General features: G+C 40.0%; 1 protein-coding gene across 1 annotated transcript in view; it reads right to left on the minus strand.

The window, feature by feature from the left end:
- Window positions 1–1,581: 1,581 nt before the first annotated feature.
- Ndufs1 (NADH:ubiquinone oxidoreductase core subunit S1) overlaps window positions 1,582–27,925 on the minus strand; it is a 33,320-nt gene continuing 6,976 nt past the window's right edge. The window contains exons 5-19 of the mRNA NM_001005550.1: window positions 26,408–26,484; window positions 25,389–25,470; window positions 25,169–25,299; window positions 24,020–24,205; window positions 22,156–22,290; window positions 21,219–21,333; window positions 18,502–18,647; window positions 17,566–17,694; window positions 14,742–14,871; window positions 13,428–13,588; window positions 10,396–10,550; window positions 7,381–7,556; window positions 4,906–5,040; window positions 4,732–4,804; window positions 1,582–1,905 (exon numbers count right to left, since the gene is read on the minus strand). Of these exons, the coding sequence (NP_001005550.1) occupies window positions 1,814–1,905; window positions 4,732–4,804; window positions 4,906–5,040; window positions 7,381–7,556; window positions 10,396–10,550; window positions 13,428–13,588; window positions 14,742–14,871; window positions 17,566–17,694; window positions 18,502–18,647; window positions 21,219–21,333; window positions 22,156–22,290; window positions 24,020–24,205; window positions 25,169–25,299; window positions 25,389–25,470; window positions 26,408–26,484 (1,923 nt within the window). The 3' untranslated portion in view covers window positions 1,582–1,813. The remainder of the gene's footprint in view (window positions 1,906–4,731; window positions 4,805–4,905; window positions 5,041–7,380; window positions 7,557–10,395; window positions 10,551–13,427; window positions 13,589–14,741; window positions 14,872–17,565; window positions 17,695–18,501; window positions 18,648–21,218; window positions 21,334–22,155; window positions 22,291–24,019; window positions 24,206–25,168; window positions 25,300–25,388; window positions 25,471–26,407; window positions 26,485–27,925) is intronic.

The following is a 27,925-nucleotide window of genomic DNA, read 5'->3' on the forward strand; positions in this document are numbered from 1 at the left end:
GCTGGGGTTATGTCCTCTCGTGTGTAGCCAGCAGTGCAGAGTGCTGAAGGACACTGTATGGACTCAAACCCTTAAAGAGTTTACACTTTCAGGCAGCTAAGTTTTAGAAAAGTACTTTTGCACGTGCTGAGGTTTGAACCTCGGGCCACATATATTTTCTATCACTGAGGTAAGCCCTTAACCCCTAGCCAAATACTTTAAAGTGCATATCTTTAGGACCTATCACTAAGAACAAGTATTTGTGAAAAAGTTAAGATGACAGACTTCGTACAATTATTTTGAGTGCAGGGAAGAGAACCTCGGGCCTCACACACACTAGGTCACTGTCCAACACTCAGCCAGCCCTGAACCACTTTTAAAGTATTGATGGCACACTACCACTACTCTAAAACCCTACTTTTCTTATGCCAGGAAAATGGCATTCTATAGTTGGAGCTTTTAGTGCAAAGAGTAATAAATGAGAATTACAAAAGAAAAGAATTTTGGAAAAAGTAAAACAAAACCCAGTGCTGAGGCTGTAATGCCATGGCAGGACACCAGCCCGGCCTGCTTAGGCCTGGGTTCAATTCTCAAATCTGCAGGTAAAACAAAACAACACAAAACCTACTTTGGATCATCTCCTAAGTTAATAATGAAATGTTTAATTTTTTCAATTATTTCTTAAGTTTTATGTATATGAGTTCTCTGCCTGCATGTGCCACTTGCATGCCTGATGCCCAGAGACCAGAAGATATCTGATCCCCTGGAACTGAAATAACCGACAATTGTGAGCCACTGTGTTCATGGTGGGAATTGAACCCAGGTTCTCTCAAAGAGCAACCATTGCTTCTAACAGCTGAGCCATCTCTCCAGTCCTACATTTCTATTAACTTACTTCAACAGAAAACTTAAAAGTCCTTTTTTGAGACTCCCTGCTACTGTTACACTCCAGACATGGCTTCTCTGTATAGCTCTGGCTTTCCTGGAACTAACTCTGTAGACCAGGCTGATCTCGAACTCACAGGGATCCGTCCTACCTCTGCCTCCTTAGTGCTGGGATTAAAGGGGTATTCCACCATACCCAGTTTGCAGCAGGGTCTTAACCCAGGCTGGCTAGATTTGTATGTGTGGAATATGTAGGATTCAATTTCCTCCTTCTACTATATAGGTTCCAGGGCTAAAACTCAAGTTAGTTGGAGTTGACAACAAGCACCTTTACCCATTTTGAGCCATCCTGCTGTCCCATAAATCTTCAGCATAAAATGTGGGGACTGAATGGAAGATCTATATTGTTTCATTAAGCTTCAGGGGTTGAATCTTTAGTCTCACACATGCTTGGCAACTGCTCTACCAATGAACTATGTCAAATAAAAAACCTTCACATTTTAAGGATCAGCTTTTTTTGTATGGTTGGTTTTTTAAAGATTTATTTTATTTTATATGAGTACATTGTAGCTGTTTTTATACATACCAGAAGAGGGCATCAGATCTCATCACAGATGGTTGTGAGCCATCATGTGGTTGCTGGGATTTGAACTCAGGACCTCTGGAAGAGCAGTCAGTGCTCTTACCCACTGAGCCATCTCTCCAGCCCGATCAGTGTTTTAACATGAAAGAACAAATGATAGTTTTATTAAACTACTTAATGCTTGCACACACTTACATAAATTTTAAACTGCCAAGATTTTTGATAAGTGCAACACCATTTTCAAATAAGCATAGTCTAACTTTAAATATTACATCATTTAGACTCATGTTGGAAAACGTTAACTTATAAGGGTTACACCAATGTCCATTTACTGTCCGTAGCAAAACAGGGTCCCTGATAGATGTGTCAGCATATGGATGGCTCCTCTACTGCCTGAGCGCCTTCTGTGACGGCTTTGACACACTTGGCCATTGTCTGTGAGGCTCTGCTAATTGAATCTGAAAGACATTAAGAATATGCATTTTGTTAATACAACTTCGTTTGTTGTTTTTGAAACAATGTCTTAGATTTCAGGACAGACCAGAAGTCAATAGTATACCAAGTTAGCCTCAAAGTTGGGGTGATCCTCCTACTTCAGATTCCCAATTGTTGAGATTACAGGGAAGAGCCACCAATGCCAATTTTTGTTACTGTGACTTTGAACTTTGATCTGTCTGCCTCTACCTCCCATTTACCAACATAACTTTCTGGTTATATGCTTTTAATCTCTAGCAGTAATTAAATAATCACATAAGAACTAGATAACATGCCAGTATGAAACATTAATGATAGGAAATTCTTAAAAATCTAAGAAAAAAATAGACATCACACACTCAGTTTATCAGCTAGATGTGGCTCAAGCTCACAGTCCTCCATCACTTCACAAGCTGAGGCAGCAAGATTACTGTGTGTCTGAGTCAACCTGGGCTACAAGAAATAGAAGTATTTTCAAAAAACCCCAAGCCCACCAGAGGCTGTCAAGATAGCATGGCTGGTAAGGGCCAGCCAAGCTGAGTGTGATCTGTTCAGGCACATGTTAGTAATCCAACCCTCCATGGGATGGCACCGGGAACTAAGAGCATCACTCTGTAGCTTGGCTTAGCTAGCCTGGAATAAAAAAAATACAAGAGTGACAGCACTTTTCTGTATCCTAACACTGAGGAAGCTGAGGCAGAAGATAGTAAATTGGAAGCCATTGTGGGCTACATAAAAAAACCTTCTCTTGGACTGGAGAGATGGCTCAGCAGTTAAGAGCACTGACTGCTCTTCCAGAGGTCCTGAGTTCAATTCCCAGCAACCACTTGGTGGCTCATAAGCATCTATAATGGGATCCGATACACTCTTCTGGTATGTCTGAAGACAGCTACAGTGTACTCATATACATAAAGTAAATAAATCTTAAAAAACAAAACAGTCTTGCTATGTGGTATGGTTTAACTTTGAACTCCTTAATCAACTGACGCCCAAGTACTGTACTGAGACTCCAGGTGTAACCCACCATTACCAGAAAAAACTGCCCATCTTTGAATATATGGAAATCTTCCTACTTCCACCACTCAAAAGCTAGAAGTCATAGTAATATTTCATTGAGATTTTGTGCTTGGTTGTATATTGCACAATGATCCCAACTTATATTTATTTTAAAAACTGTTTAGAAATGTAGCACTGGTGTGTGTGTGTGTGTGTGTGTGTGTGTGTGTGTATGCATGCACATGTCCAGTGTTTCTGTGGAGGTCAGAGGACAACTTTTGTGAGTTGGTTCTCTGTGTTGTGGAGTCGGGTTTACTGACAAGCTCCTTTACACAATAAGCCATCCTGCTGGACCTGATCTTAACACTTCTATCACCTCCCTCAAATAATCTATTAATACTAATAGATTATTAATAATAATGCTAACTTAAAGATGTATACAACAGAGTCTGAGAGATGGCTCAAAAGTTACGATCATTTGCTGCTCTTGAAAAGAACTGGGATCAAGTTTCTAACACCTACATGGAGGCTTACTACTGTCTATAACTCTAGTCCTGGGGGATCCAAAACCCTCTTCTCGTCTCCTCAGGCATTAGATACACAAATGGTACAGAGACATGCACGCAGGCAAAACCTATACACATTTTTTTTAAAAGGGTATAAAACAGAAAACAAAAACAAAAACCAAACAAACTATTAAACATAATTTAAGACTATGAGATGTAGTTCAGTTGGTAGAATGCTGAACTAGCATACAGGAATCCCTAGGCTGGGTCTCTAGGACCATAAAAATTGTGGTGGTGTGGGCCTGTAGTCTCAGCACTTGGCAGTGGGAAAAGGAAGATTACAAATTCAAGGTCATCTTTTGTTATGACACAGAGTTTAAGGTCACCTTGGCTACATTAAACCCAGTTTTTAAATAAACAAACAAGGGGGGCTGGAGAGATGGCTCAGAGGTTAAGAGCACTGACTGCTCTTCCCAGAGGTCCTGAGTTCAATTCCCAGCAACCACATGGTGGCTCACAACCATCTGTAATGGGATCTGATGCCCTCTTTTTGTGTCTGAAGACAGTGACAGTATACTCACATACATAAAATAAACAAAATCTTTAAAAATAGAAAAACAAACAAGTTTATGCTCCTATGTGCTTTTAGGTAAGAAATTATTTACATAGCAACTGTTGCAAACCTTTTTCAACTGTTGTCAAAGCTATAGAAAATGAATGGCAGTCCACATTTCTTAAAAGCCTTCTAACATTTACACAAGAAGCCCTGTTTAATATATCAAAACATTTAAATGTTTTGAATATTTTATCAATAATTTTCAGAAAACCTTGAATTTTTTTAGTACTTTAAATTTCTATTCAATGATTTTCCATATAATACTAGATTTTACATTTAAAATCTGTTAAAACCTTTTGGGTGTTCAAACTTTGCTTCCATGTCAGAAATACACAGAATGCTAGAGAACTGGGGATATAGTGTCCATGCTTACCATGTACAAAATGAGCCTTGAGACCCAGATCTACCCCAAATTATACTAGTTTTGATGGTTAACAATTTCAGACCAGAGGCTACCGAGGTGGCAGCTCAGTGGACAGAAGAGTTTGTCACCAAGCTTAATGACTTGAGTTTGATTCCCACAAACTGTCCTGACCTCCACACTCTTCATGGTGTGTCCCTGCCCACGCACAAGTAAATAAATGTAAAAAGTCAGGTTCTTTAGGTTAATAGCAAATATTGCCAATCAAAAGAAGCTTTAAAGCTAAAGGAAGTCCTCTGGTTCTCTGTGAGTAGGTGACAGTCAAACTTACCTGTCATATAGAAGTCTTTTATAGTTAGCTGAGGTGGAACCAGTGGGTCAGCAAGAAATTCCTGGTCTACTAGCTGGAAAAAAAGAGAGACCAGAATCACAGAATCATACTGAAAACCAGTACTATCATGCTAAAACACATCGATTAGGAAAGCTGCACACAGGCAGGTTTTACCTTGGCAAGCTCACTTGCTTGTTGAAAGTAATTAGCTTCTTCAACATCATCATATCGAACCAGGTTAGGAGAGACTTCTCCGAGACGGTTTCTCACTTGATCCAGAGTATCATATGGGAGAGTGATACCTGCAATCTACAACAGATCAGATCCACCATGACAAACAACTCTGCTACTTAAACAATGTCAGAAGCCTGAAGAGCTGAGTCAATCACTGGGACCCACACAGTGCAAGGAGAGAAGAGATTCCCTCAGAGCCCTTTAAACCTCCAAATCTTGTACATGGGCAGCATGTACAGCCCATGACTCAATATAATAAATAGCTGTGATTTAGCAGGCTGAGATGGCCTGGGCCTTTAATCTTAGCACTTGGAAGACAGAGGCAGGCAGGTCTCTGAATCTGAGGCCAACTAGGTCTATAGAACAAGTTCCAGAGCTATAAAGAGAAGCCCTGTCTTGAGGGGGGGAAAAAAAAATCAGGGTTGGGACTTAGGAAGCACATCAGACTGTGCTCAATCTCCACACCAAAAAGTGGAACAAAACAATTCATAATGGCAACTATGATTAAATAATGCAGTATTACTAGAAAGAAAACAATCTCTATTAGTATCTTTAACAGGCATTTTTTCCTTTTCCTTTATTCATTATTTATTTGTATATATGTTTTGTCTCTGTGCATAATTTTATACCATGTGCATGCTTAATCTTTTTTTTTTTCCTTTTTCTTTTTTTCGGAGCTGGGGACCGAACCCAGGGCCTTGTGCTTGTTCGGCAAGCGCTCTACCACTGAGCTAAATCCCCAACCCCTGTGCATGCTTAATCTTAAAGGAGGCCAGAGAAGTGTGTCAAATCTCCTAAAACTAGGGCTGGAGAGATGGCTCGGTAGTGAGATCTGATGCCCTCTTCTGGTGTGTCTGAAGACAACTATAATATACTTATATAGAATAAAAAAAAAATAAACCTTTTTTTAAAAAATTTAAAACTGGGCTGGGGATTTAGCTCAGTGGTAGAGCGCTTACCTAGGAAGCGCAAGGCCCTGGGTTCAGTCCCCAGCTCCGAAAAAAAGAACCAAAAAAAAAAAAAAAAAAAAAAAATCTAAAACTGAAATTATAGATCATTGCAAGCCACCATGTGGGTGCTGGTGCTGGGAATTGAACCCGGGTCCTCTGTGAAGAGCAAACAGCCCTTACTGTTAACTACTCTTTTTTTTTTTTTCTGGTTCTTTTTTTTCGGAGCTGGGGATCGAACCCAGGGCCTTGCGCTTCCTAGGCAAGTGCTCTACCACTGAGCTAAATCCCCAGCCCCTGTTAACTACTCTTAACTACTGAGTCTCTCCAATCCAGACAGATTCTTTCAAGGAAGTGTCATGTATAGAATATAGATGTCAAAAATTCTAATTTAAAGATGTTACCACATTAATAACTTATCTGCAGAATGTTGTCTGTAGTGGAGAGAATACTTAGCAAGAATATAGTCCTGATGGGGGGTTGGGGATTTAGCTCAGTGGTAGAGTGCTTGCCTAGCAAGTGCAAGGCCCTGGGTTTGGTCCCCAGCTCCGGAAAAAAAAAAAAAAAGAATACAGTCCTGAAGTAAAGGATTACAGAGATGATGTTAGGCTAACCATCAATACTTCTAGCTTGTTGTTACTCTACAATAAAAGTACCAACTTTGATTCTTCATTTTCTGAACACTTTACCTCCTACACAATCAGGTTATGCAAACCCTTCCTCCCTCGTTTTAGAGAAAATTTTTCCTTGATTTTGAAAATCACTTTAAGCATTTAACATGTCCATTACCCCGTAAGCAGCATCACTAATGCCTTAAGGAATGAAAATGTGCTCAGAGCCCCTGCCTAGTACCTGCTGAGGCCCTGGGTTCTGTCTCGAATTACAAGATATATACAAGAATTTATAGAACTCAGTGAACTGAGAACAGGACCCCCGTTGAAGGAATCAGAGAAAGAACTGAAGAGCTTGAAGGGGCTTGAGACCCCATATGTACAACAATGCCAAGCAACCAGAGCTTCCAGGGACTAAGCCACTACCTAAAGACTATACATGGACTGACCCTGGACTCTGACCTCATAGGTAGCAATGAATATCCTAGTAAGAGCACCAGTGGAAGGAGACGCCCTGGGTCCTGCTAAGACTGAACCCCCAGTGAACTAGACTGGTGGGGGGAGGGTGGCAATGGGGGGAGGGTTGGGAGGGGAACACCCATAAGGAAGGGGAGGGGGGAGGGGGATGTTTGCCCGGAAACCGGGAAAGGGAATAACACTCGAAATGTAAATAAGGAATACTCAAGTTAAAAAATAAAATTAAAAAAAAAAAAAAAGAATTTATAGAACTCAGGACTTCATACATGCTACGCAAGCCCTCAACTGAGCCACATCCTCAGCTGCTTAATGAATATTAACAAACAAACAAACAAACAAACAAACAAAAAGACTTCAAAGAAATGCCTCAAAACTAATACCTCAGAGAGAGCTCTTATGATTTTCCAGTCTTCTCTTGCCAAGCCAGGAGGTGTCACTGCTACTTTGGTTTGTTGAGCTCTGCCCTCAGTATTGACGTAAGTAGCAGACTTTTCTGTGTAAGCAGCCCCTGGGAGAATAACATCAGCTATGGGAGCACCAACATCACCATGATGTCCTGTGAGGAGAAAAACAACAACCCACACTTTAGTAAAAACTGGACTTATAAACCCAAAGTAGTGGTACACATATGTAATCTCAGTGTGGGGGTCAAGGCAGGAGAAGCTTGAGGTTAGGATGAGTTAGTCAAGACCCTGCCTCAGAACCTGTCTCCACATCGACAACCAACCCAGCACTCACTTGTCACTATAATATGTGAAGACAGTAGACCCCCTGTTCCTCTGTGAATTCCCATCTTTATTTTTATTTTTTATTTATGTTGGCCTCATGCAAACTATGCAATTTACCACTGAACTATCTTTTTGTTGTTGTTGTTGTTGTTGGTTTTCTGAGACAAGGTTTCTCTGTGTCGCCCTGGCTGTCCTAGAACTCACTCTGTAGACTTGGCTGGCCTCAAACTCAGAGATCCATCTGCTTCTGCCTCCAAGAGTTTGGGCTTAGAGGTGTGTGTCACCTCTGTGCCACACTGCCTAGCCTGAACTATACTCTTTATAAACTATGAAAGTGGCTGGGCATGTTAATGTTCACCTTCTCACAGGAACCCTGTCTTGCCAAACTCAATGAGGAAAGACCTATTAAGATATACATTATAGTAGCTGAGGTGCTGGTACATGCCTGTAGTCAACTCACTTAGGAGGTAGGAGCAGGAGGGTCAGGAGTTCAAGGTCACACTGGCCCCACAGTGACATTTAAGGTCAGACTAGACCACAAGAGATTCTGCCTCAAGAGACAGAAAAAGAAAAAAGAGATGGTACGTACATCAAACTGACTTCTCGCACTACAACAGGAGTAGTCCACCCAAGTTTTCTCTATCAACTGACTATATAAAGATATAATAAAATATTCTGTGTGTGTTTGTTTGTTGAGACATGGTTTCTCTCCTTCACCCTGGCTGTGCTCAAAATCACTCTGTCCTGGAACTCAGAGAACTGACTGCCTCTGATCCTGTGTGCTGGGATTAAAGGCGTATGCCACCAACACCTGGCATAAAATTTTATATAATGATTTTATTTGATTTTTACTTGTCCCGGATTTCTTTGGGACTTGACAGTTTTTGTAAGATAGGATACATTTTAAAGAAAATTGATTTATAGTCAAAATATACATTGATTTCAGCTGTTTTTATTATTCTCTTTATAAGCACACTGTAGCTGTCTTCAGACACACCAGAAGAGGGTATCAGATCCCATTACAGATGGCTGTGAGCCACCATGTGGTTGCTGGGAATTGAACTCAGGACCTCTGGAAGAGCAGTCAGTGCTCTTAACAGCTGAGCTATCACTTCACCCCCATGATTTTATTTTAAAAATTTATTTTATGTGTACGTCTATTTGCTTGCATGTATGTCTGTGCACCACATGAGTGCTGGTACCCACAGAGGCCAGAAGAGTCGTGAGATCCCCTGACCTGGAATTATAGAAGATTGTGAGCTACCATGTAGATGCTGAGATTCAAACCTGGTCCTCTGAAAAAGTATTAAGTGCTTTTAACTGCTGCATCACCTCTCTAGTCCTTGTATAATGATTTTAATGGAAATAAAACATCTATTATAAATTAATTATATCCATGTATACAATACAATTAAAGCTTGTGCTGCAGTTTCATTTTAATTATCCAGGAATATACAACGCACCATTTACTCTAGGGGAACTGAATTACATTTACCGGTGGGAGTTCAAAAGAATGAATTAAATACAAAAAGTCAGAGTGTTACATTACCTGTAACCTACTTATTTGTTTCTTAGTCTTTTGACTAAGGTCTGGTAAAACATAACTTAAGCCAGATATGGTGTACACCTAGAATCCCCAGGACAAGGAGGCAGAACATGAGGCTCATGAGTTCAGGTCCAGCCTAGGCTACATATTAAGATCTTTCTCTCAACAACCAAGGGCTGGAGAGATAGCTTAGGTGGGGAGGCCTTGCCAAGCATGAAAACACACATGCACAAGCCCTGTGATAAAGCCTCTAAACAAAGCCAGGCACATGGTGGTGGCACATGGGAGGCAGGAGTGGGAGGCAGAGGCAGTGAGATCTCTAAGCTCAGACCACCCAGTCTACAGAGCAAGTTTGTGAACAGACTGAGCTACAGAGAAACCATCAAACCAAACAAGCCTCTATACAAGCAACAGCAGCAAGAACATGTCCTATAATTCAGAATCCAAGTGTAAAATTACATTTTACAGTTTAGTCAGACATGATATACATGCCTATAATCCCGTGGAAGGTGGAGCAGGACCAGGAGTTCAAAATCATCCTCAGCTATGTATACAACTAGCACTCAACCTGAGCTCCATGAGACATTGCTTTAAAAACAGGTAACAAAGCCGATCTTGCAGGACTCCAGCTCTTCTAACACAGCATTATCACTGTTGTCACCATAAGACGACTTTACTGAGTCATCATGCTGAGTATTTTGACAGAGGCTCAGCTTGCTCTGGCTGGCCGCAAACCTATATTCCTCCTCCTACCTCACCTTCCCAAGGACAGGACTCACAAGTGTACACCAGATGCCCGCTGGGAAGGTGGCTATTGTTCACCTATGAAAGGTTTAAGAACTGCCTCAAACTCCTGTCCTCCTGTCTCATCCTCATCCTGGGCTAGGATCACAGGTATATCTGGTTAACAAACAGATTTTATTTGTTTTGATTTTTAAAAAAGGTTTATTATTAAAAAATTGCAAATAAAATCACATATTCAAGTTGCAGACCCAATGACACTTCAATGAGCTTTTATACAGTCAGACAGTTATTCAAACAAGAAGTTGTGTGTATTAGATAGATTTTAATATACACCACGTATGGTTCTCTTTTGTTTCTAGTGCCATGGTGCTACTTACCTTGATAAACAATGAAACAATCCTTTGGCAAGTCCTGCCGGGTGATACAACCTCCATCTGCTCCCAGAAGAAACAGCAGTTTGGGTGGGTTCTTCCTAATTGCTTCTACCCCAGGTTTATAGCCAAGGTCCAAAGCAGCTACCTGGCTTGCAATCCTGTACAACAATTATGGATTTTCAAATGCGTGCAGCATTTAAGTATAAGCAATTTGAGTGATTACATAGGAATAATTTGTAGCTTCTTTTATACTCAACTCTTACCACTGAAATATAAGATACACAGTATAGTGCCTCTCTTTTTCTTTTTGAGACAGGATTTCTCTGTGTAGCCCTGGCTGTCCCAGAACTCACTTTGGAGACCAAGCTGGCTTCAAACGCAAAGAGATCCTCCTGCTTCCTAAGGGCTGGAATTAAAGTCACGGGCCACTATATCTGGCTTTCTCTTCCTTTTCCTGTGGTTTTGGAGACTGAACTAGACTCTTGTAGGTGGTAGGCAAGCACTGTAACAGTGAGCTACACATCCTCCTCCTCCTGAGACTGATTTTATGAATTAATATGCAATGAAGTAATTATGAAAACCAACTGTAAATGGCTTAAATTCAACACAGTAAGACCTAAAACTTACAGTAAATCAAACATGTTTTAGAACAAAGTCACAGAATTTTAAAATCAAAAGGGAGCTAGGTATGGTAACACACTACCATAATCCCAGCAAAGGCAGGAGGACCATGAGGGTCATGTTCAGTCTAGGGCCAGTCTGAGCTACACGGTGCATTCAAAGTAAGTCATGGATTACATAGCAAGATCCTATCTTTAAAAAGGAAAAAAAGTAAAAGGGAGAAATTAAAAACTATTGTTAAAACAATAATTCAAGTAGAAACGAGGCTGGTGATTACAGCTATATAAGGGTTAGAGCTAGGAGAAAGGCTGCAAGTATGAGGTCAACTGGCAGAGGCACAGCAAGTTCAAAGCTTTCCAAAGACAGTAAGAACCTGCCAAAAAAAAAAAAACCAAAAACAAAAACAAAACCCAAAAAAACAAAACAATAAAACAACAACAACAATGAAGAAACAAAGAAAGAAGGAGAAAGAGGAAGGGAAAGAGAGAGGGAGGGAGGAAGGGAGGGAACAAAAAGTGCTGGGCATGATGGGCACATGGCTCACAACTTTAACCTCAGTGCTCAGGAGGCTGGTTGGATCTCTGAGTTCTAGACTAACCTGCTCCACACAGTGAATCCCAGGACAGACAGCTACACAGTGAGATACTTTCTCAAAACAAAAGAACACCTCCTCCCCACCCCCTGCCACACACACACACACACACACAGAGGGAGGGAAAGAGGAAGGGAGGGAGGGAGAGGGGAAGGAAAAGACAGGAAAACCATTATATACAGACTAGAATATACCCTTATGGAATTGCTTCCTACAACTGTTATTTGTTTCAGTGAAGATAATCTAAGAAAGAAGCTCAAAATAACAACCCTCCTAAAACCAGCAGAAACATTTGAAATAGCTCTTGAAACATCAGCCTTTTTCAGTCCAGCCATGCTACCTTTATAACCTAAGGACAAGCTATTCTAAAATTCAGTTAACTGGGTCATCACTGCTTCCTTACTTAGCTTAACTTCCTAAGTGAGGATGGATGCCAGTCTTACACCTGGATAGGTACGTATTTTATACCACTAAGCTGCACTGTAGTCACAGAATTATTTTAAAGTCATCAAAAACTACCATCAGTGTCCATGTTAAAAATGAAATGTTATAAATTATTATAGTAAATAACTACTAATGTCTTTTGGTTTTTTTTCTTATTGGTTTTTATTCATTCGTCCTGATTTTCAAGTTTTGCTTTAATTTTTTTGTTTATTTTAAAGATTTATTTATTATATATAAGTACACTGTAGCTGTCTTCAGACACACCAGAAGAAGGAATCAGATCCCATTACAGATGATTATGAGCCACCATGTGGTTGCTGGGATTTGAACTCAGGACCTCTGGAAGAGCAGTCGGTGCTCTTAACCACTAAGCCATCTCTCCAGCCCAGTTTTTTTTTTTTTTTTTTTTTTTTTTGAGAAAGAACATTAAGTTGGATGAATAGGGAGGTGGAGGTAGGGAGAGGACTTGTAGGAGTTGGGGGAGAGGGAGATAATATCAAAATATACCATATGAAAAAAATTTTAAAGAAAAAAAGTTCATGAAGGATTTCTAGTTATAGATAAAAATTCTCATTTGGAAATAAAAATGAGTTAAATCACAACACGAAGTTGTACTCATGGTATATTAACCATATAACTAGAAACAATTACATAAGAGGAACTAATAAAAGAGCAGTAACAATTATCTTCAGACCATGAAATAACCACTTTCCTAAATAAATCAGCATAATTGGAAGGTTTACAAAAAAAAATCTCTTTAGCTAAATTCTCAAAAGTCAGAGGATACACTGTTATTTTTAAATAGAGGACAAAAAAATATGATACAGATTTTTTTTTAAATACAAAGTATTACATATCCCATGCTGGTCTCAACTTCACTGTGCAGTAGAAAACGACTTGAACTTCTGATCCCCCTGCCTCTACCCCAGCTGGAATTATAGTGCACATCACTATGTCCAGTTTTATGTTGTCCTGGGGAACGAGTCCAGGACTTCATGTATGCCAGGCAAATCTCTAGGAAACAAGCCTCACACATTTAAACTTACTTTCTGACTACCATACAAATAAATAAGTGCCATTTTGTTCACTGTCCACTCTGCCCTCATCTTCCCCTGCTTCGTACATTTTCACCTGTCACTTACTAACTTGCATTCTTCTTAAACAAAACATTTTACATATCATGTCTGCAATGGGAATAATATCTCTAAATGCTGTTTGTACATATAAACATGACAAGTCAGGAACAAACACACACACACACACACACCCCTACACACCCACACATCTACACACCCACACATCTACACACACACACACACACACACACACACACACACACCCCACTTGAATTTTCTAGTACATAAAACGAGTAACAAACCTATGCAGAATATTCATAACTTTCCACTCTGCAGCAGCACCACTTGCCACCCGAATCTTTTGTGCAATGCTGGACACAGCTGCAAGAATTGCTGCCCCATCATCTCTCTGGAGTGCAGAACTGCCTAAAACCACCATTGGTTTTTTAGCTGCGTTTAAGACCTATTTAAAAAAAAAAAAAAAAGAACTGTTGATCTTAAAGCACTAAATGATATTTGCATCTACTGACATGCAAGTTTGGGGATCTAACATGAAGAATCATTAATTTACTTAACAACATCTAAATGAATAAAATATCTTGTAAATGTTACTATGAAAAAGCTTAATATCACATAAAACAGATTTTATACAAGTAAGTATTGGGGATGAATCTCCTAGCCAAGTAATCTTTGGTTGAAGTAAGTATGGGCCTGTCTCAGACAACCTGGGAAATGTCCCTAGAGATACTCAAATGCTACTAAAGATCCAGGCGTGGTGATACATGGCTGTAATCCCAAAATTTGGAAAGAAGTAAATGATCATTAGGTTTCAGGCCAGCCTGATCTACATAATAGATTCCAAACCATCCAGGGCTACACAGCAAGACACCATCTTCAAACAAAAATAAAAAATTTAAAACATGACAGAAAAATTGTGTTGAAGTGTCATCGCCTACTACTTCCCACATTCAGAGACTCAGAATAGAAGAGAAAGCAGGAAGAGCACAGAGCATTCCTAAAGTAGTAAAGTGTTTGCCTATGCCACAGTAAAGGAGTGAGTCTCAAGCAGATAGGAAACTATAGGCTTGGGGGAAGGCTGGTAAGTAAAACTGAAAAACAAACAGCTCAAACATTTGTATAAAATCAATAAATTAAAGGAGCTGGAGAGACGGCTCAGAAGCTCTTATAAAGCAGTTCAGTTCCCTGAACCCACATGGCAGCTCACAACCATTTATTAACTCTAATTCCAGGGCACGCAACACCCTGACTTCTCCAGACATGGCTGGCAAGCGATAGATTTACATTCAGGCAGGCAAAAGAACTCACATATAAAGTAAGAATAAATAAATCTACAAGAAAGAATAATAATTTAAAAAATGGAGCTAGAGAGATGGCTCAGTGGTTAAAAGCACTGGCTGCTGTTCTTCCAGAGGTCTTGGGGTCAATTCCTAGCACCCACATGGCAGCTCACAACTGTCTTTAACTCAAGTTGAGGAAGATCTGGAACCCTCACTCAGACATACATGCAGGCAAAACAGCAATGCACTTTAAAATAATAGTAACAGTTAAAAGACAGTATATACAGTATACAGTAGATATGTATAACTTAAAAGCACCTTGCTGAATTCATGATTCCCTGAAGCAATGTCTTGCAGAATTTTGGGAGAGTCTCCTAGATGGTCGTATCTGTAAGTGAGGTCTACTGGACTGCCTATTAGGGCCACTTTTAAGTCATTATGCAGCCAGCTAAAATAAAAAAAAAAGTATTAGAGCCAAATAAGTTAAGCACAGCCTTTGGACCCAACAATTCCAAGTCCCACCTCTATTTACAATCACAAATTGTCAGAAGTGCAAAAGAATTCACAGACTATTTATTCTTAATCCACATCGTTTAATGTATACCTTTCAAAATAAGAGTTGTAAAAATGTGTAAATAATTCAGGGAATAAATTTGTAGCAATCCTAAGTACGAGTCTAATGAAAACAAAAACTCTCTTAGAGTAACTGAGCTGTAGGTCACACTCCTCGGTACCTAACGGCGGAGTCCCTTAGTGCTCCAATGCCCACAGATAAACTGTCATTCACCCAGCCTGACAGCGAGTGCTGCGGAGCTGCCTCCTTCAAACTACTGCAGCTTTTGTTTTTCCAGTCAGGGTTTCTCAGTGCAGTCCTGTCTGTCCTGGAACTCACCCTGTAGAGCAGGGTGGCCTCGAACTCAAGAGATAAGCCTGGGTCTTCCCCCCAGAATGCTGGAATTAAAGGTGCGCCACTACTGCCTTTCTACCCTTCAAAACTATGTGAGTGTGGTGGCCATTAATTCTTGTTTGTCTGAAGCAGTGCTAATTTTACCTGTCATCCTGAAGTAGTCACTCCCTTTCCCTCTCAACCACTTTCCAGATGAGATAATCTAGACAGATAATACAACTGCCCTATTGTAAATGTCTATAACACCAATGAAAAAGACAGTAGATGTGGGATGTGTTCTACAAAGTAAGTAAAAAAGTTCCATGCTCTGAAAAAAAAAAAAGTAAAATGGGGGGAGGGGTGTACATCTTTAGGACCAGCCAAAGACCTGGGATGGGGGAGGCTGCAGGTAGTCTGTGGAGTGACTCTAGCTCAGACTCCTAGCAGGGGGGAGATATGAAGCATGAAGTGGCCGCCTTCTAAAGCCAGGCGGGAACTCCAGGGGAGTGACAAGGACACCAACCTACCTACAAAACCTTCTACCCAAATTTTATCCTGTCTACAAGAAAGGGGATGAAGGAGAGACGAGGGAATGGCTAACCAATAACCAGCCCAACTTGAGACCCATCCCATAAGCAAACACCAATCACCAACATTCTGATACTCTGTAATGCTCGCAGAGAGGAGCATGTTGTCCTCTGAGAGGCTCTAAGAGCAGCTGACACAGACAGATGCAGAAACACACACTAAACAGTGGATGGAGTTTGGGGACTCTTTTGGAAGAATAAGAGGAAGGACTGTGGTCCCAAAGGGCACAGGAACTTCCCTATAGGAAGCAGAGTCAACTAACCTGGACCCTTGGGGCTATAAGAGTCTAAGCCCATAACATAAATGGGCTAGACCTAGGCCTCCTGACTCATATGTAGCAGATGTGCAATTTGGCCTTCATTTGAGTCCTGAAAAACTGGAACAGGGGCTATCCCAAAAGCTATTGCCTGTACTTTGGATATGTTCTATTAGCTGGGCTACCTTGTCTGGCCTCAGTGAAACAGGAAGTGCCTAGCCTTGAAGAGACTTGAAGTGTCAGGATTGGGGTGTGTGTGCCCAGGGGAGCCCCCACCCCCTCAGAAAAGGGGAGGTGGGTATGGAAGAATTGTGGGAAGGGTGACCAAGAGGGAGCAGTGAGCAGGATGTAAAGTAAGTAAAAAAAATAAAATTAAATTAAAAAGAAAAGTAAAAATGGGGCCTGAAATGACATGACATTAATTGTAGTGTGTGACTCTAGATAGATGCTGGACAAGAACAAAACTGCTATAAAAGATAGGGCTAAAGATACAACTCAGCTGGCAGGTGCTTATGTAGTATGCAAGAAAAGCTCTGAATTTAATCCCTAGTAAAGCAGAGGGTGGGACTGATAAGACTGCTCTGTAGGTGCAGGTGCTTGCCACCAAGCCTAACAAGCTCAGTTCCATTCCTGGGACTCAGAAGGCAGAGGGGGAGAGCCAGCTCCTAAAAGTTGTCCTCTGGTTACCAGATATACACTGCACTACAGCATGCTCATGCCCGCATACATATATACACACATAAAATAAAGTTTACAAACAAACATGCCCATAATTCATGAAGAGAGGCGGAAGCTGAAGGACCAGTTTGAAAGTTCAAGGGCAGGTGTGAGTATATCATAAGACCTTGTTTAAAAACAAGTACAGAACAAGGTGTCGTTGCATATGCCTATAATGCCAGCACTGGAGATAAAGGCAGGAAGATCAGGAGCTCAAGGTTTACTCTGACTATGTAGTAAGCTAGAGACTAGCCTGGGTCACATGAGATCCTCACTCAGTAACAAGGAAGCCAAGTGGGATGGTACATGTCTTTGATCCCAGCATTCAAGAGGCAGAGGCAGGCTGATTTCGTGTCAGTTCTAGACCAGCCTGATCTACACAGTGAGTTCCAGGCCAGCCAGGGCTATGTAATAAGACCATGTCAAAATAAAATAAAATAAAATAAAATAAAATAAAATAAAATAAAATAAAATAAAATAAAATAAAATAAAATAAAATAAAATAAAAATAAACAAAGTACATTAAGAGAGAGGTAGGGGTAGGGAAGAATGAATCTGTTAGGAATTTTCCTCTCCTCTGGTATCACTACAACTAGCACTTATTAGGAATCACCTAAAATATCATTTCCATATGTAAAACAAAAACAATCACATATTTTTAAGGTTCTTATTAAATAAGGATTAAATTAAATTACCTCTTTCTGATTCTAGCATTAAACAGCGGTGCCTCAAAACGTGGATTTGTACCAACTAGAAGAACAACATCTGCTTCTTCCACACCGGCAATTGTGGTATTGAGAAGATAATTGGAACGTAAATCTGTGCTAAAAATATAAAAATATAACTCAAGTTTAAGAAAAACAAACAATAACATATAACCCTGCAAATAAACTTAATACATGCTATAATACATACATAAAGTTACTACATGCAAGAGCCAACAGACTAGTCTCTGATCATAAATCCCAGTGCACTCTCACGTACAAGTTTTCATGAAGTGTGTAACTGTTGTCCTGTTTACAGCCCAAGTTGGCCTTGAACTTGAGCAGTCGTCCTCTCAGCTACTGAGTGCTTGAGATACCACATGTACCATGATGCCAGGCAGGTGTGTCGAAATGAAACTAAACTTACAACATGTATTAAGGACTATATTCTTCTGTAAGTTTAGCTTTTGGTTTCATTTATTGAAGTCTTTTATTAGCAATGTGTTAATTGCAGATGATGGGTTAGAATCCCACCTTCATAGGTGTCTAATTTGATCATGTTCACTTCTCATTACCCTGGGAGTCCCTGACCACCCTGCTAACCCCTCTTGTCAGACAGGCTCTTTCTACGTTCATGCTATTTGCTTTGTCTCAGATGTGAGAGTGCATTGGTGTGTTAAGTATGTCAGAGAACCCAGTGTGTCAGGAAACTGAACAGTGCTATTATGGATGTGGCTGTTTTCTGTTTTCTGTGACTAAGAGGAAAATGATAGCTGGGAACAGTAGCACTCATCTTCAGTCTAAGTGTTTCGGAGGTAAAGACAAGAGTTCTGCTACACAGAGTTCAAGGCCAGCCTGAGCTACACAAGACTCAAAAATCAAAAAGAAATCCAAATAAGCAGCTGAGCACAGCTTAATGTTTCTCACCCAGCTCCTTCATTGGGGAAGATCTCTTCAGTGCATAAGGTGTCAGAGTCAACTTTATTAAGCAAATCTTTCAGAGCTACCAAGGCTTCAGCATCCACCAAGCCACCTGCAATTGCTGCCACAGCCTTGCCTTCAAAACTCTGTAACTGAAACGGAGAAAAGGGCATCACTAAGAAACCTACAGTCAGCAAAAACCATGACTTTGTTCAGAAATAAAATGAGTCATTCTCCAGTTATCAAGAGTATCAGGATGCACAGCCATCTTCCCTGGATTAGTGTAGCTACCACTCCACATCAAAGAAGTTTCCAGTAGGGGACTGGAGAGATGGCTCAGTGGTTAAGAGCACCGACTGCTCTTCCAGAGCTCCTGAGTTCAAATCCCAGCAACCACATGGTGGCTCACAACCATCTGTAATGGGATCTGATGTCCTCTTCTGGTGTGTCTGAAGACAGCGTCATTATATTCAGACATAAAGTAAATCTAAAAGCTTTTTACAGCAAATGGGGGCGGGGGGACCACACTGGAAACAACGCAGAGATCAACAAATTGTAGGGACCCCAGACACAAAAGACACACCTACACCATGGTTCTTGCATCTATAGCTCAAGGAACACCATGGAAAAGACAGAAAGATTCTAAGAGCCAGAGTACCAGAAGTCTGCTGTGAAACAGTATCTCCAAGAAAGGCTGCATAAACAAGACCAGAGTAACAAGACCAACAGACATTTTAACATGGATGGGAGAAAATTTCTCACAGTCTCCCCTCTAGACAAAGAACTATAGGCAACTGACTACTGAGAGAAAAAGAATTAGCTTCTCTCAGGAATGAACCCCCTTACAGGTTGCCCAGTACAGAGCAGTCAGCCTTGAAATCATATACATACAAGCAACAAAAATGGATTTAGGAGGTTCTACTTGTATTTGTTTATGTATACAAATTTGTATATAATAAAAATATAAATATAAAAAATATATTTTTTAATGAAAAAGTTTTTTCAATAAAAAGACAGAGGCTATCAACTTCAGAGTTTGGGGGAAATGAGAGGGATTCAGGGATGGGTAACTAGGAGGGCCTGGAGGGAGAAAAGAGAAGTGGTACAATGCTATTTCAATTAAAAAATGAAAAAATATATATTTAACATGAATTTAAAAGGACATTCTTGTCAAAAAATATTAGCAAGTAACAAAATTTTAAACTTTTTCTGGTGAATTTAATTAGCATATGATTATTGAAATAATTTATTAGTTTTCAAAATACTCTTACAGTTAAGGAATTTAATATATTTTGGGTTTGAATGCAATGAACTGCTTAATTATATTCTAATAAGTTGATTCCAAGCAGATTATAAGCTTTAAATGCTTTTTATTGACAAACTCTTAAAGCCAAACTATACATAGTCTAAAGTTTTCCTATATTTTAAGAATAACTATACACTTTATCAAATTTACCAATAAAACATATCAAACAATATGCAAAGCAGAAAAAAAGTAATGCACACCTGACTGAAGAGCTTAACAGTGCTCATTCAGCTAAACATGAGATGCAGCAGTGGTGTGTGGGGCCAAGGAGACTGACTCCAGCTCAGCCTGAAGCTGTGTATTGTGCTTTAAGACATAAGCAGCTTCGGGGTTGGGGATTTAGCTCAGTGGTAGAGCGCTTGCCTAGGAAGTGCAAGGCCCTGGGTTCCGTCCCCAGCTCCGAAAAAAAAAGAACAAAAAAAAAAAGACATAAGCAGCTTCGATATGACCTCTGGAGAATGGAAATCATGGAGTTATAGTTACCTTTAATTTGACCTTTCTAAAGCATCCCCCTTTCCCTCTAGCTTTTGCTTTTTGTCTATAGTGTCTTTCATCAGGGAGCTTTATTCTGTTCTTTCCCCTTATCCTGGCTACTGGTGATCAAACCCAGGGCTGTGCACATGCCGAGCACACTCAGTGCCAGTGAGTCACACCCTGGACCCTCCGGAGGCCCTTGCTCTCTGCAAGCTCATATTTACTCTTAAGATTTGCTCCAGAATCACTTTCTCTAGGAAGGCATCCTGATACCAAAATTTTGGTTAGGTGTCCCACACCCCTTATGTGTTTTCTCTCCTACCAGTCCTATTAGAACAACAATTATACCTTTTTCTCTAGCATAACAAGGTGGAAGGTGGAATCTATGGGTTAAATTCTAGAATGTATCTAGCATATCTGAGATATGGCTCTTGAAAAAAAATCAAATAGAGAGCTGAAGAGATGGCTCAACAGTTAAGAGTACTGTGGTCCTGAATTTGATTCCTAGCCACCACATAGTGGCTTACACCATCTATAATGGAATCTGATGCCCTCTTCTTGTCATGCAGGCATACCTGCAAATAAAGCACTCATATACATAAATAAATTTTTAAAATGTCAACTAGAGACAAATTATAATCTTGGCAAGAAAGGAGAAAAGAATGGGTGTAGTGATACTACCTTTAATCCCAACACTCAGGGTCAGAGGCAAGCAGATCTCTGTGAGTTTAAGGCCACTGGTTTACATGGTCAGCCATGAGCTATACAATTTAAAAAAAAAAAAAAAAAACAAACAAAAAAATACCCTGTCTAAAACAAATAGAAAGAAGGAAGGAAAGAAAGAAAGAAACAAACAAACAAACAAACTGAAAGATATGCCTGGTCTTCATGGCAAAGCTGTTTTGTAATAACTGCACTGTTTAATCTACATTTCAATTTTTACCATTCCAGCTACACGAGAGAGTGCATCTTCCCAGGAGGTATAAGTTAAAAGCCCCTTTTCATTTCTGACCATTGGTTCGGTAAGTCTTTGCCGTTTCAGTCCATCATAGGCAAATCTAGACAAAAGAAATCACACAATATATAGAATATTGCTAAGGAGCAACTATAATTTTCAAGTTTAAAAACTGTAATGAATGTTACTTAAGTAGAAGATTACTTAAAGTATCAAAGTAATAAATACCTAACACAGGGATGGTGGCAATAAATACATCTGCCTTACCATACACCTTTAATTCCAGTATTCAGGAGGCAGAGGTGAGAGAATTTCTAAATTTAAGGCTAGCCTAATCTACAGAGTGAGTTCGGGACAGCCAGACCTAAACGGGAAGAGGTTATCTTGAAGAAAAAAACAAAAAACAAAAAACAAAAAATCTTCCCTTTCCCCCCCAAGCACTGGAGATCAAAACCAGGGCCTGGAATATATTAGGCAAATGTTCTACAGCTCAGCTACATGTCCAGCCCCTTTGCATCTTTACTCTCAGACAAGGTCTAAGTCTCCCAGGTTGTCCGTAAATTTCATATCCTCCAAGAAGCTTAGATCATAAGCTTGTGCCGCTATGCCCAGCATTTATAACTACTCAAGTTGGTTTTTTCATTCTCTTTATAAAAACTCAGCTTTTTCAATAGTTTATATCAATTTGCAACATAAACATGTCCATTAAAGCTGACCCCGAGGGCTGGAGGGCTGGCTCTGTGGCTAAGAGCACTTATTCTGGCAGAGCTCCGTTTCTGGCACCCACAGTTCTAATCCCCACGTCAGCTAACAACCATCTACAACACTGTGGTACACACAGAGAGTAAAACATTCATAGACACAAAATACATCTCAAAAATAACCACAGATTTTTACATCAATTGCAAAAAATTAAAGGCAATACCTGGTTTTATCAGAGATCCATTCTTCATTAATATCTTCATGCATTCTTGGCAAAATCCTCATTACCTCTCCAGTTCTTGTGCTAACCACAATGTTACTTCCCACTGCATCCATTACATCAATGGACTCTGTCTTTCTGAGAAAATAATATACACTTAGTATGCTGATTCTGAGAGGAAGAAGAGTTTCTGTTATTTAGTTATTTTCGTATCAATTTTTCTTTTTTGATATTTTAAGGCAAGTCTCATAAGCCCACGTTGTCCTCAAAAGACTTTGAACAGATCCTCCAGCCTCTGTATCCCAAGTGTTGGGATTACAGACAAATACTACCAGATCTACCTCTCCTTCTAAATCTCTAAAAATAGTGGAATTCAGAACAGCAATAAATATAAGCACCTCCATATTTTAACAACATTACTTAACAGGCCAATTAGAAGTGAATACAATTAATTAGTCCTGGGCTGCTGGTAGTCAGACACCAAAAAACCAACCATTCCGGACAGTAGAAACAAAGCCCAACAAACAGACAAAAATAAAAATCCCCCAAATACACTTATACACCAAAACAGAAGAAGCTTTAATGCATTAAAAACTCTCTGTGAGGCAGGAGAGATAGTTCAGCAATTAAGAACACTTGTTACTCCTACAGAAAACCAGAGTTTGGCTCCCAGCACCCATATGGTGGCTCACCACTATCCAACTTTAATTTCAAAGGATTCAGTGCCCTCTTCTGGCTTCTTTAGGCACCTGCATACATACAGTGTTCACACATAACTTAGACCCACACATATACACATAAAATAAATCTAAAAACAACTGTTTTGTGAGGCTGGAGAGATGGTTTAGGAGAGAAAGTACTAGCTATGCAAGCATGAAGACAATAATTCAGATTCCTAGCACCTGTGTAAAAGCCAGGAGTACATTTCAGTCTAGCACTCTAGAGGCTGAGAAAGGGGTTGAGAGTAGAGGATGCAGGGTTAGGTAAGGAGACCAAGAAAACTGGCTAGTCAGAGTAGAGAATAACAATTGGCAAGCTTCAGGCTCAGCAGGAATGCAGGCTGAGTCAACTGAGTGAAAGGAATTAGGAAGACACCTGATGTCAACATCTGGTCTACACACACACACACACACACAAACTTAAAGCAAACATAAAAATGTAGATCGAAACCAATTAAAATTAAGGCAGTAAATGACAGAGATTTTATTTTAAAAAATTAGTGAACTAACAATTTCAAACGCCAGGAGGGTTGTTGCTGACAAGGCTGAAGACCTGAGTTTGAGCTCTGAAAGCCATGTCAAGAGCCAGATGAAGTGCAAATTTCTAATCCTAGCACTCCTACAGGGTGGAAACAGAAGAACAGGCCAAGAGCTTGTGGGCTGCTCAGTGTGGCATATACAGCATAATGATGAAATAACAAATTTGCCTTAACAAGGTAATCTGATCCTAAAAGTTGTTTTTCACATGTGCACACTAGCATGCACCCACCTGTGCATGAACACAGGCACACACCAAATAAAACTTAAAAACAAATTATCAGGGATGGGAGCATGGCTCAGTCGTAAAGCCCTGGTCAAGAACCTGAGTCCTAGCCTCATCAAGATGTAAAAATGCTTGCACTCCCAGTGCTGGAGCGGCAGAGGATCCAGAGCCAGCCAGTCTAGCCCAATTGGTAAGTTACAGACCAATAAGAGACTGTGCCTCAAAGAAAGTAGACAGTGTCCCTGAGGATGACACTAAAGGTTGTCTCAGCTTCCAAATACAACTGCTTACACATTCAGGGGCACCTGCACCACACACACCTGTCATACACACACAAAATAAAATCTTTTAAAAGCAACTTGGTCAACACCACAAAGATGAATACCTTGTTTCCCAAGGCCGGGCAGTAAAGGCATAAGGCTTAGAGGTTAGGGCCCCGACAGGGCAGATATCAATGATGTTCCCAGACAGTTCAGACATGAACATTTTCTCAATGTATGTTCCAACTTGCATGTCATTTCCTCTCCCCGTTGTTCCCAAATCATCTACTCCTGCAATTTCACTTGCAAACCTAAAAAATAAAATTTATTACCAAATGGATGAGCTCAGCAAAAAGTATTACTTTTCCTTTTCATAATTGCAAAGACAATGACTTTCCAAACATTAAAAGGCATTAGTATATGTTCAACGATGAATACAGTCTGCAAATAAAAATGAATGTTTCTCTGAAACTGAAGTGTAACACACAAACGGAAAATCAAACAAAACACATGGTTCAGTAAATTATCACACAATTAATACCAGACTAAAAGTTTTAAATTCAACTGAAATTGGCATTAACTGAAAGCAAATATGTCATGTTATCAGGACATGTGAAAACAAACAAGGGGTTGGGGATTTAGTTCATTCAGTGGTAGAGCGCTTTGCCTAGCAAACGCAAGGCCCTGGGTTTGGTCCCCAGCTCCGAAAAATAGAAAAAGGAAAAAAAAAAAAGAAAAGAAAAAAGAAAACAAACAAACCAAAAACCACCAAAAAAAAAAAAATCTAATTTTTTCCCACTAAATAATGGCTATCATCTCCAGTGCTGTTATTTGATGAAACTGTATGAACATAAAGTTAGCATTGTTAGGTTTCAAACCCCGGACAAATGGCCAACCCAGGTGCCTATTTAAGATATCAAGGTGCACCTGGCCCCAGGTCCTCCCAGCATCTCTCAGGCATACCCAGCATACCAGGCCCCCTCCCTTAAACATCTCCAGCCAAGAGGCTGGTGCCCCCCAGCCATTTTGCTATGTGGGTCCTTCTGGGCTCTTTTCATCTACCATTTACCCTCGTGGCCTCTTGGTCTGAATCTCTACTCCCCTGTCACACTGCCTGGCTCAGGGTCATGTTCACTCTGCACTTTGCCAGCTGTGTACGTCTACCTCTGACTGTGCACTCCCTTTATCTACAATAAACTTTCTCTTCCACTATTACAGTCAAGCCTTCCTTTTTTATTTCTTTTCTCAGTGATATTCCAGGAGAGAGACATTACCTGATGCAGCGGGTACACTGTATGCATCTAGTCATGATGGTCTTTACCAGGGGCCCAATGTTCTTGTCCTCCACAGCACGCTTCCCCTCTAGAAATCGGCTCCTATCACTTCCAAACATCATGGACTGGTCCTTAAGTAGATTACGAGACAGTCAGTCTAATGCTGCTAATGAAATTAAAATGAGTCAATCAAAAACATTTATAGAATTATTCTAGATACCTGTAGATCACATTCACCTCCCTGGTCACAAATAGGACAATCCAATGGGTGATTTGCTAATAAAAACTCCATCACACCTTCTCTGTATGAAAAATCAAATATATAAAGTGACATAAGAAGCTACTACTAAAAATGGTAACCTATAGGCTAGTTCAATAACCTTCATAAATTTTTTTTACAGCTAGCATAAACTTTACATTTACTTCCAGATATGCTATCATATTAGTATTCGGTAGTATTAAACACAGTTTGAATTTGTTCATAAGGGTTTAAATATTGATCCTAGGAAATTATGACTTTCAGGGCTTTGTTTATTCATTTACATATTTCTTTTGAGACAGGGTCTCATGAAGCCCGCTGGCCTCCAACTCACAATGTGGCCAAGGATTCTGTGTCCTTGTACTCTGATTTTCCAGCCTACACCTTCCAAGTGATGAGATCCAAAGCACATGCCACCACTGTCAGCTTTTTGTTTCTGAAAGCAACCACCCAATTCATGTGCTGCTATGCTCCTCTTTTTAAATTCATAACTTTTAGGCTGGAGAGTTGGCTCAGTGGTTAAGAGCATCAGCTGCTCCTCCAGGACCTGGTTTTATTCCAAGCACCTATGTGGCAGCTCACAACTGTCTAACTCCTGTTCCAGGGTATCCAACACCCTCACAAAGACATACATTCAGGCTAAACACCAAAGCATATGAAATAAGTAAAATCATTTTTAATTTGAAATAAAAACTGGGCTGGAATTATAGCACTATGGCAAGTTTAATCAACAAACCCCACAGATACACACGGAGCATTAGAGCAAATACTAAAGTGTCATCAGTGCATGTTCAACTCAGCGAGTCCTGGTGCTACTCATCTCAAGTTAAGTTCTCAAGACTGATAACACTCCAGGCAAGACCTGACCTTCTCTACTGTGTACTCATTTCTGCTGTTCTTAAAAGGTCTGATGGGAAATCTCTCATGTATGGGCCACACAACCACCTTCTGACAAATCTACAGTAGTAACAACAAAGTACCTGGCTTTCTTAGATTTTTCTGAGTTTGTCAGGATATTCCAGCCCTTCATAACAGGCATAGCACAAGCAGCAACAACCTAGAATTTCAATAGAGAAATCCATACTTGTATTTATTTGTAGTTATAAGCATTCCTATACATAAAATATTAAATAAATCATTAAGAAACAAAATAAGACCATGAGAGACACAATGAGCTGCAGGACAGGCTGAGACCTAACTCAAAGATTAAAAAACAAAACACAGCAAAAAAACAATAAAAACAAAGATTATCTTTCAAAATCATTTTTGTTTTCAGATAGGTATCTCAGAAGGCAGAGGCTGCAAGTCTGAAGCCAACTGAGTCTGGCCAGGGTTTTATTTATAAGACCTTTTCTAAAAAAATGTTTTTCATATTTTTAAAAACTATTAATAGGATAATCTGACCATTCATACTAGTCTTAAAAAGAAATAAAATGTCACTGTGGTTCATGTCCCCCCCCCCCCCCCTTTGTGAAGCAGTGCCTAGTCAGAGGCACCTGGGATATGTGAGAGTGACACTGGCCTCTCAGTGACTAGGTCTTGGAGATTAGTTCCCAAAAAAGGGTGGCCCAGTCTCTTGCTTTTCCTCTTCTCATATAACAAACAGAGGCTTACTAAATGTGGTTGCTTGACTTTGGGGTGCCAAAACTATGAGCTAAATACACCTCTTTACTTCATAAAGTATTGAGACTTGGGTATTTTGTTATAGCATCCCCAAAGAAACTACAATATATTACCCCTTAGGGATAGTCTATTAGTCAAAGCAATTTTTTATTCTGCTCTGAAATTGGACTTTTTTGTTGTTGTTTGAAATGGAGTTTCTCTACTTGGCTGTTCTGGGTCTCTCTGTAGCCAGAAGCAGAGGTAGGTGAATCTCTGGGTTTGAGGGGGTTTGAGGCCAAGAATGGGCAGACTAAATAATATACATACTCTGCTTGCCTCTGCCTCCCACTTGGGAGGTATATCTACCACCTGGCTTTTTTAAAATTTAAAAATTTTTAAATTTTTGTGTTTAATACTAGCCAGTGCTATAAATATGTATCATTTAAATTAAAAAATTTAAGACCAGAAAAGAGCCCTAGGATTTAGTGAGATAGCTCAGTAAGTAAAATGCTTGCTATATAAGTCTGAGAAGCAGGAGGACTTAAGTTTGATCCCCAAAGCCCATATCAAAAAGCTGGGCATGAGGCTGGAGAGATGGCTCAGTGGTTAGGAGCACTGACTGCTCTTCCAGAGGTCCCAAGTTCAAATCCTAGCAACCATATGGCAGCTCACAATCATCTGTAATGGGATCTGATGCCCTCTTCTGATGTGTCTGAAGACAGCTACAGTATAGTCACATACATAAAATACATGTTTAAAAAAAAAAGTGGGCATGGCGGTGCATGCTTATAATCTCAGCCTTGGGGAGGCAAAGACAGGCGTGGATATCCCTGGAGCTTGCCCACCTAGCATAAGCAGAAAGACCTGTCTGTTTAAAAAAAAAAAAAGAAAAAGAA

The sequence above is a fragment of the Rattus norvegicus genome, chromosome 9, assembly GCF_036323735.1.
Source record: "Rattus norvegicus strain BN/NHsdMcwi chromosome 9, GRCr8, whole genome shotgun sequence".
NCBI classification, from domain to species: Eukaryota; Metazoa; Chordata; class Mammalia; order Rodentia; family Muridae; genus Rattus; species Rattus norvegicus.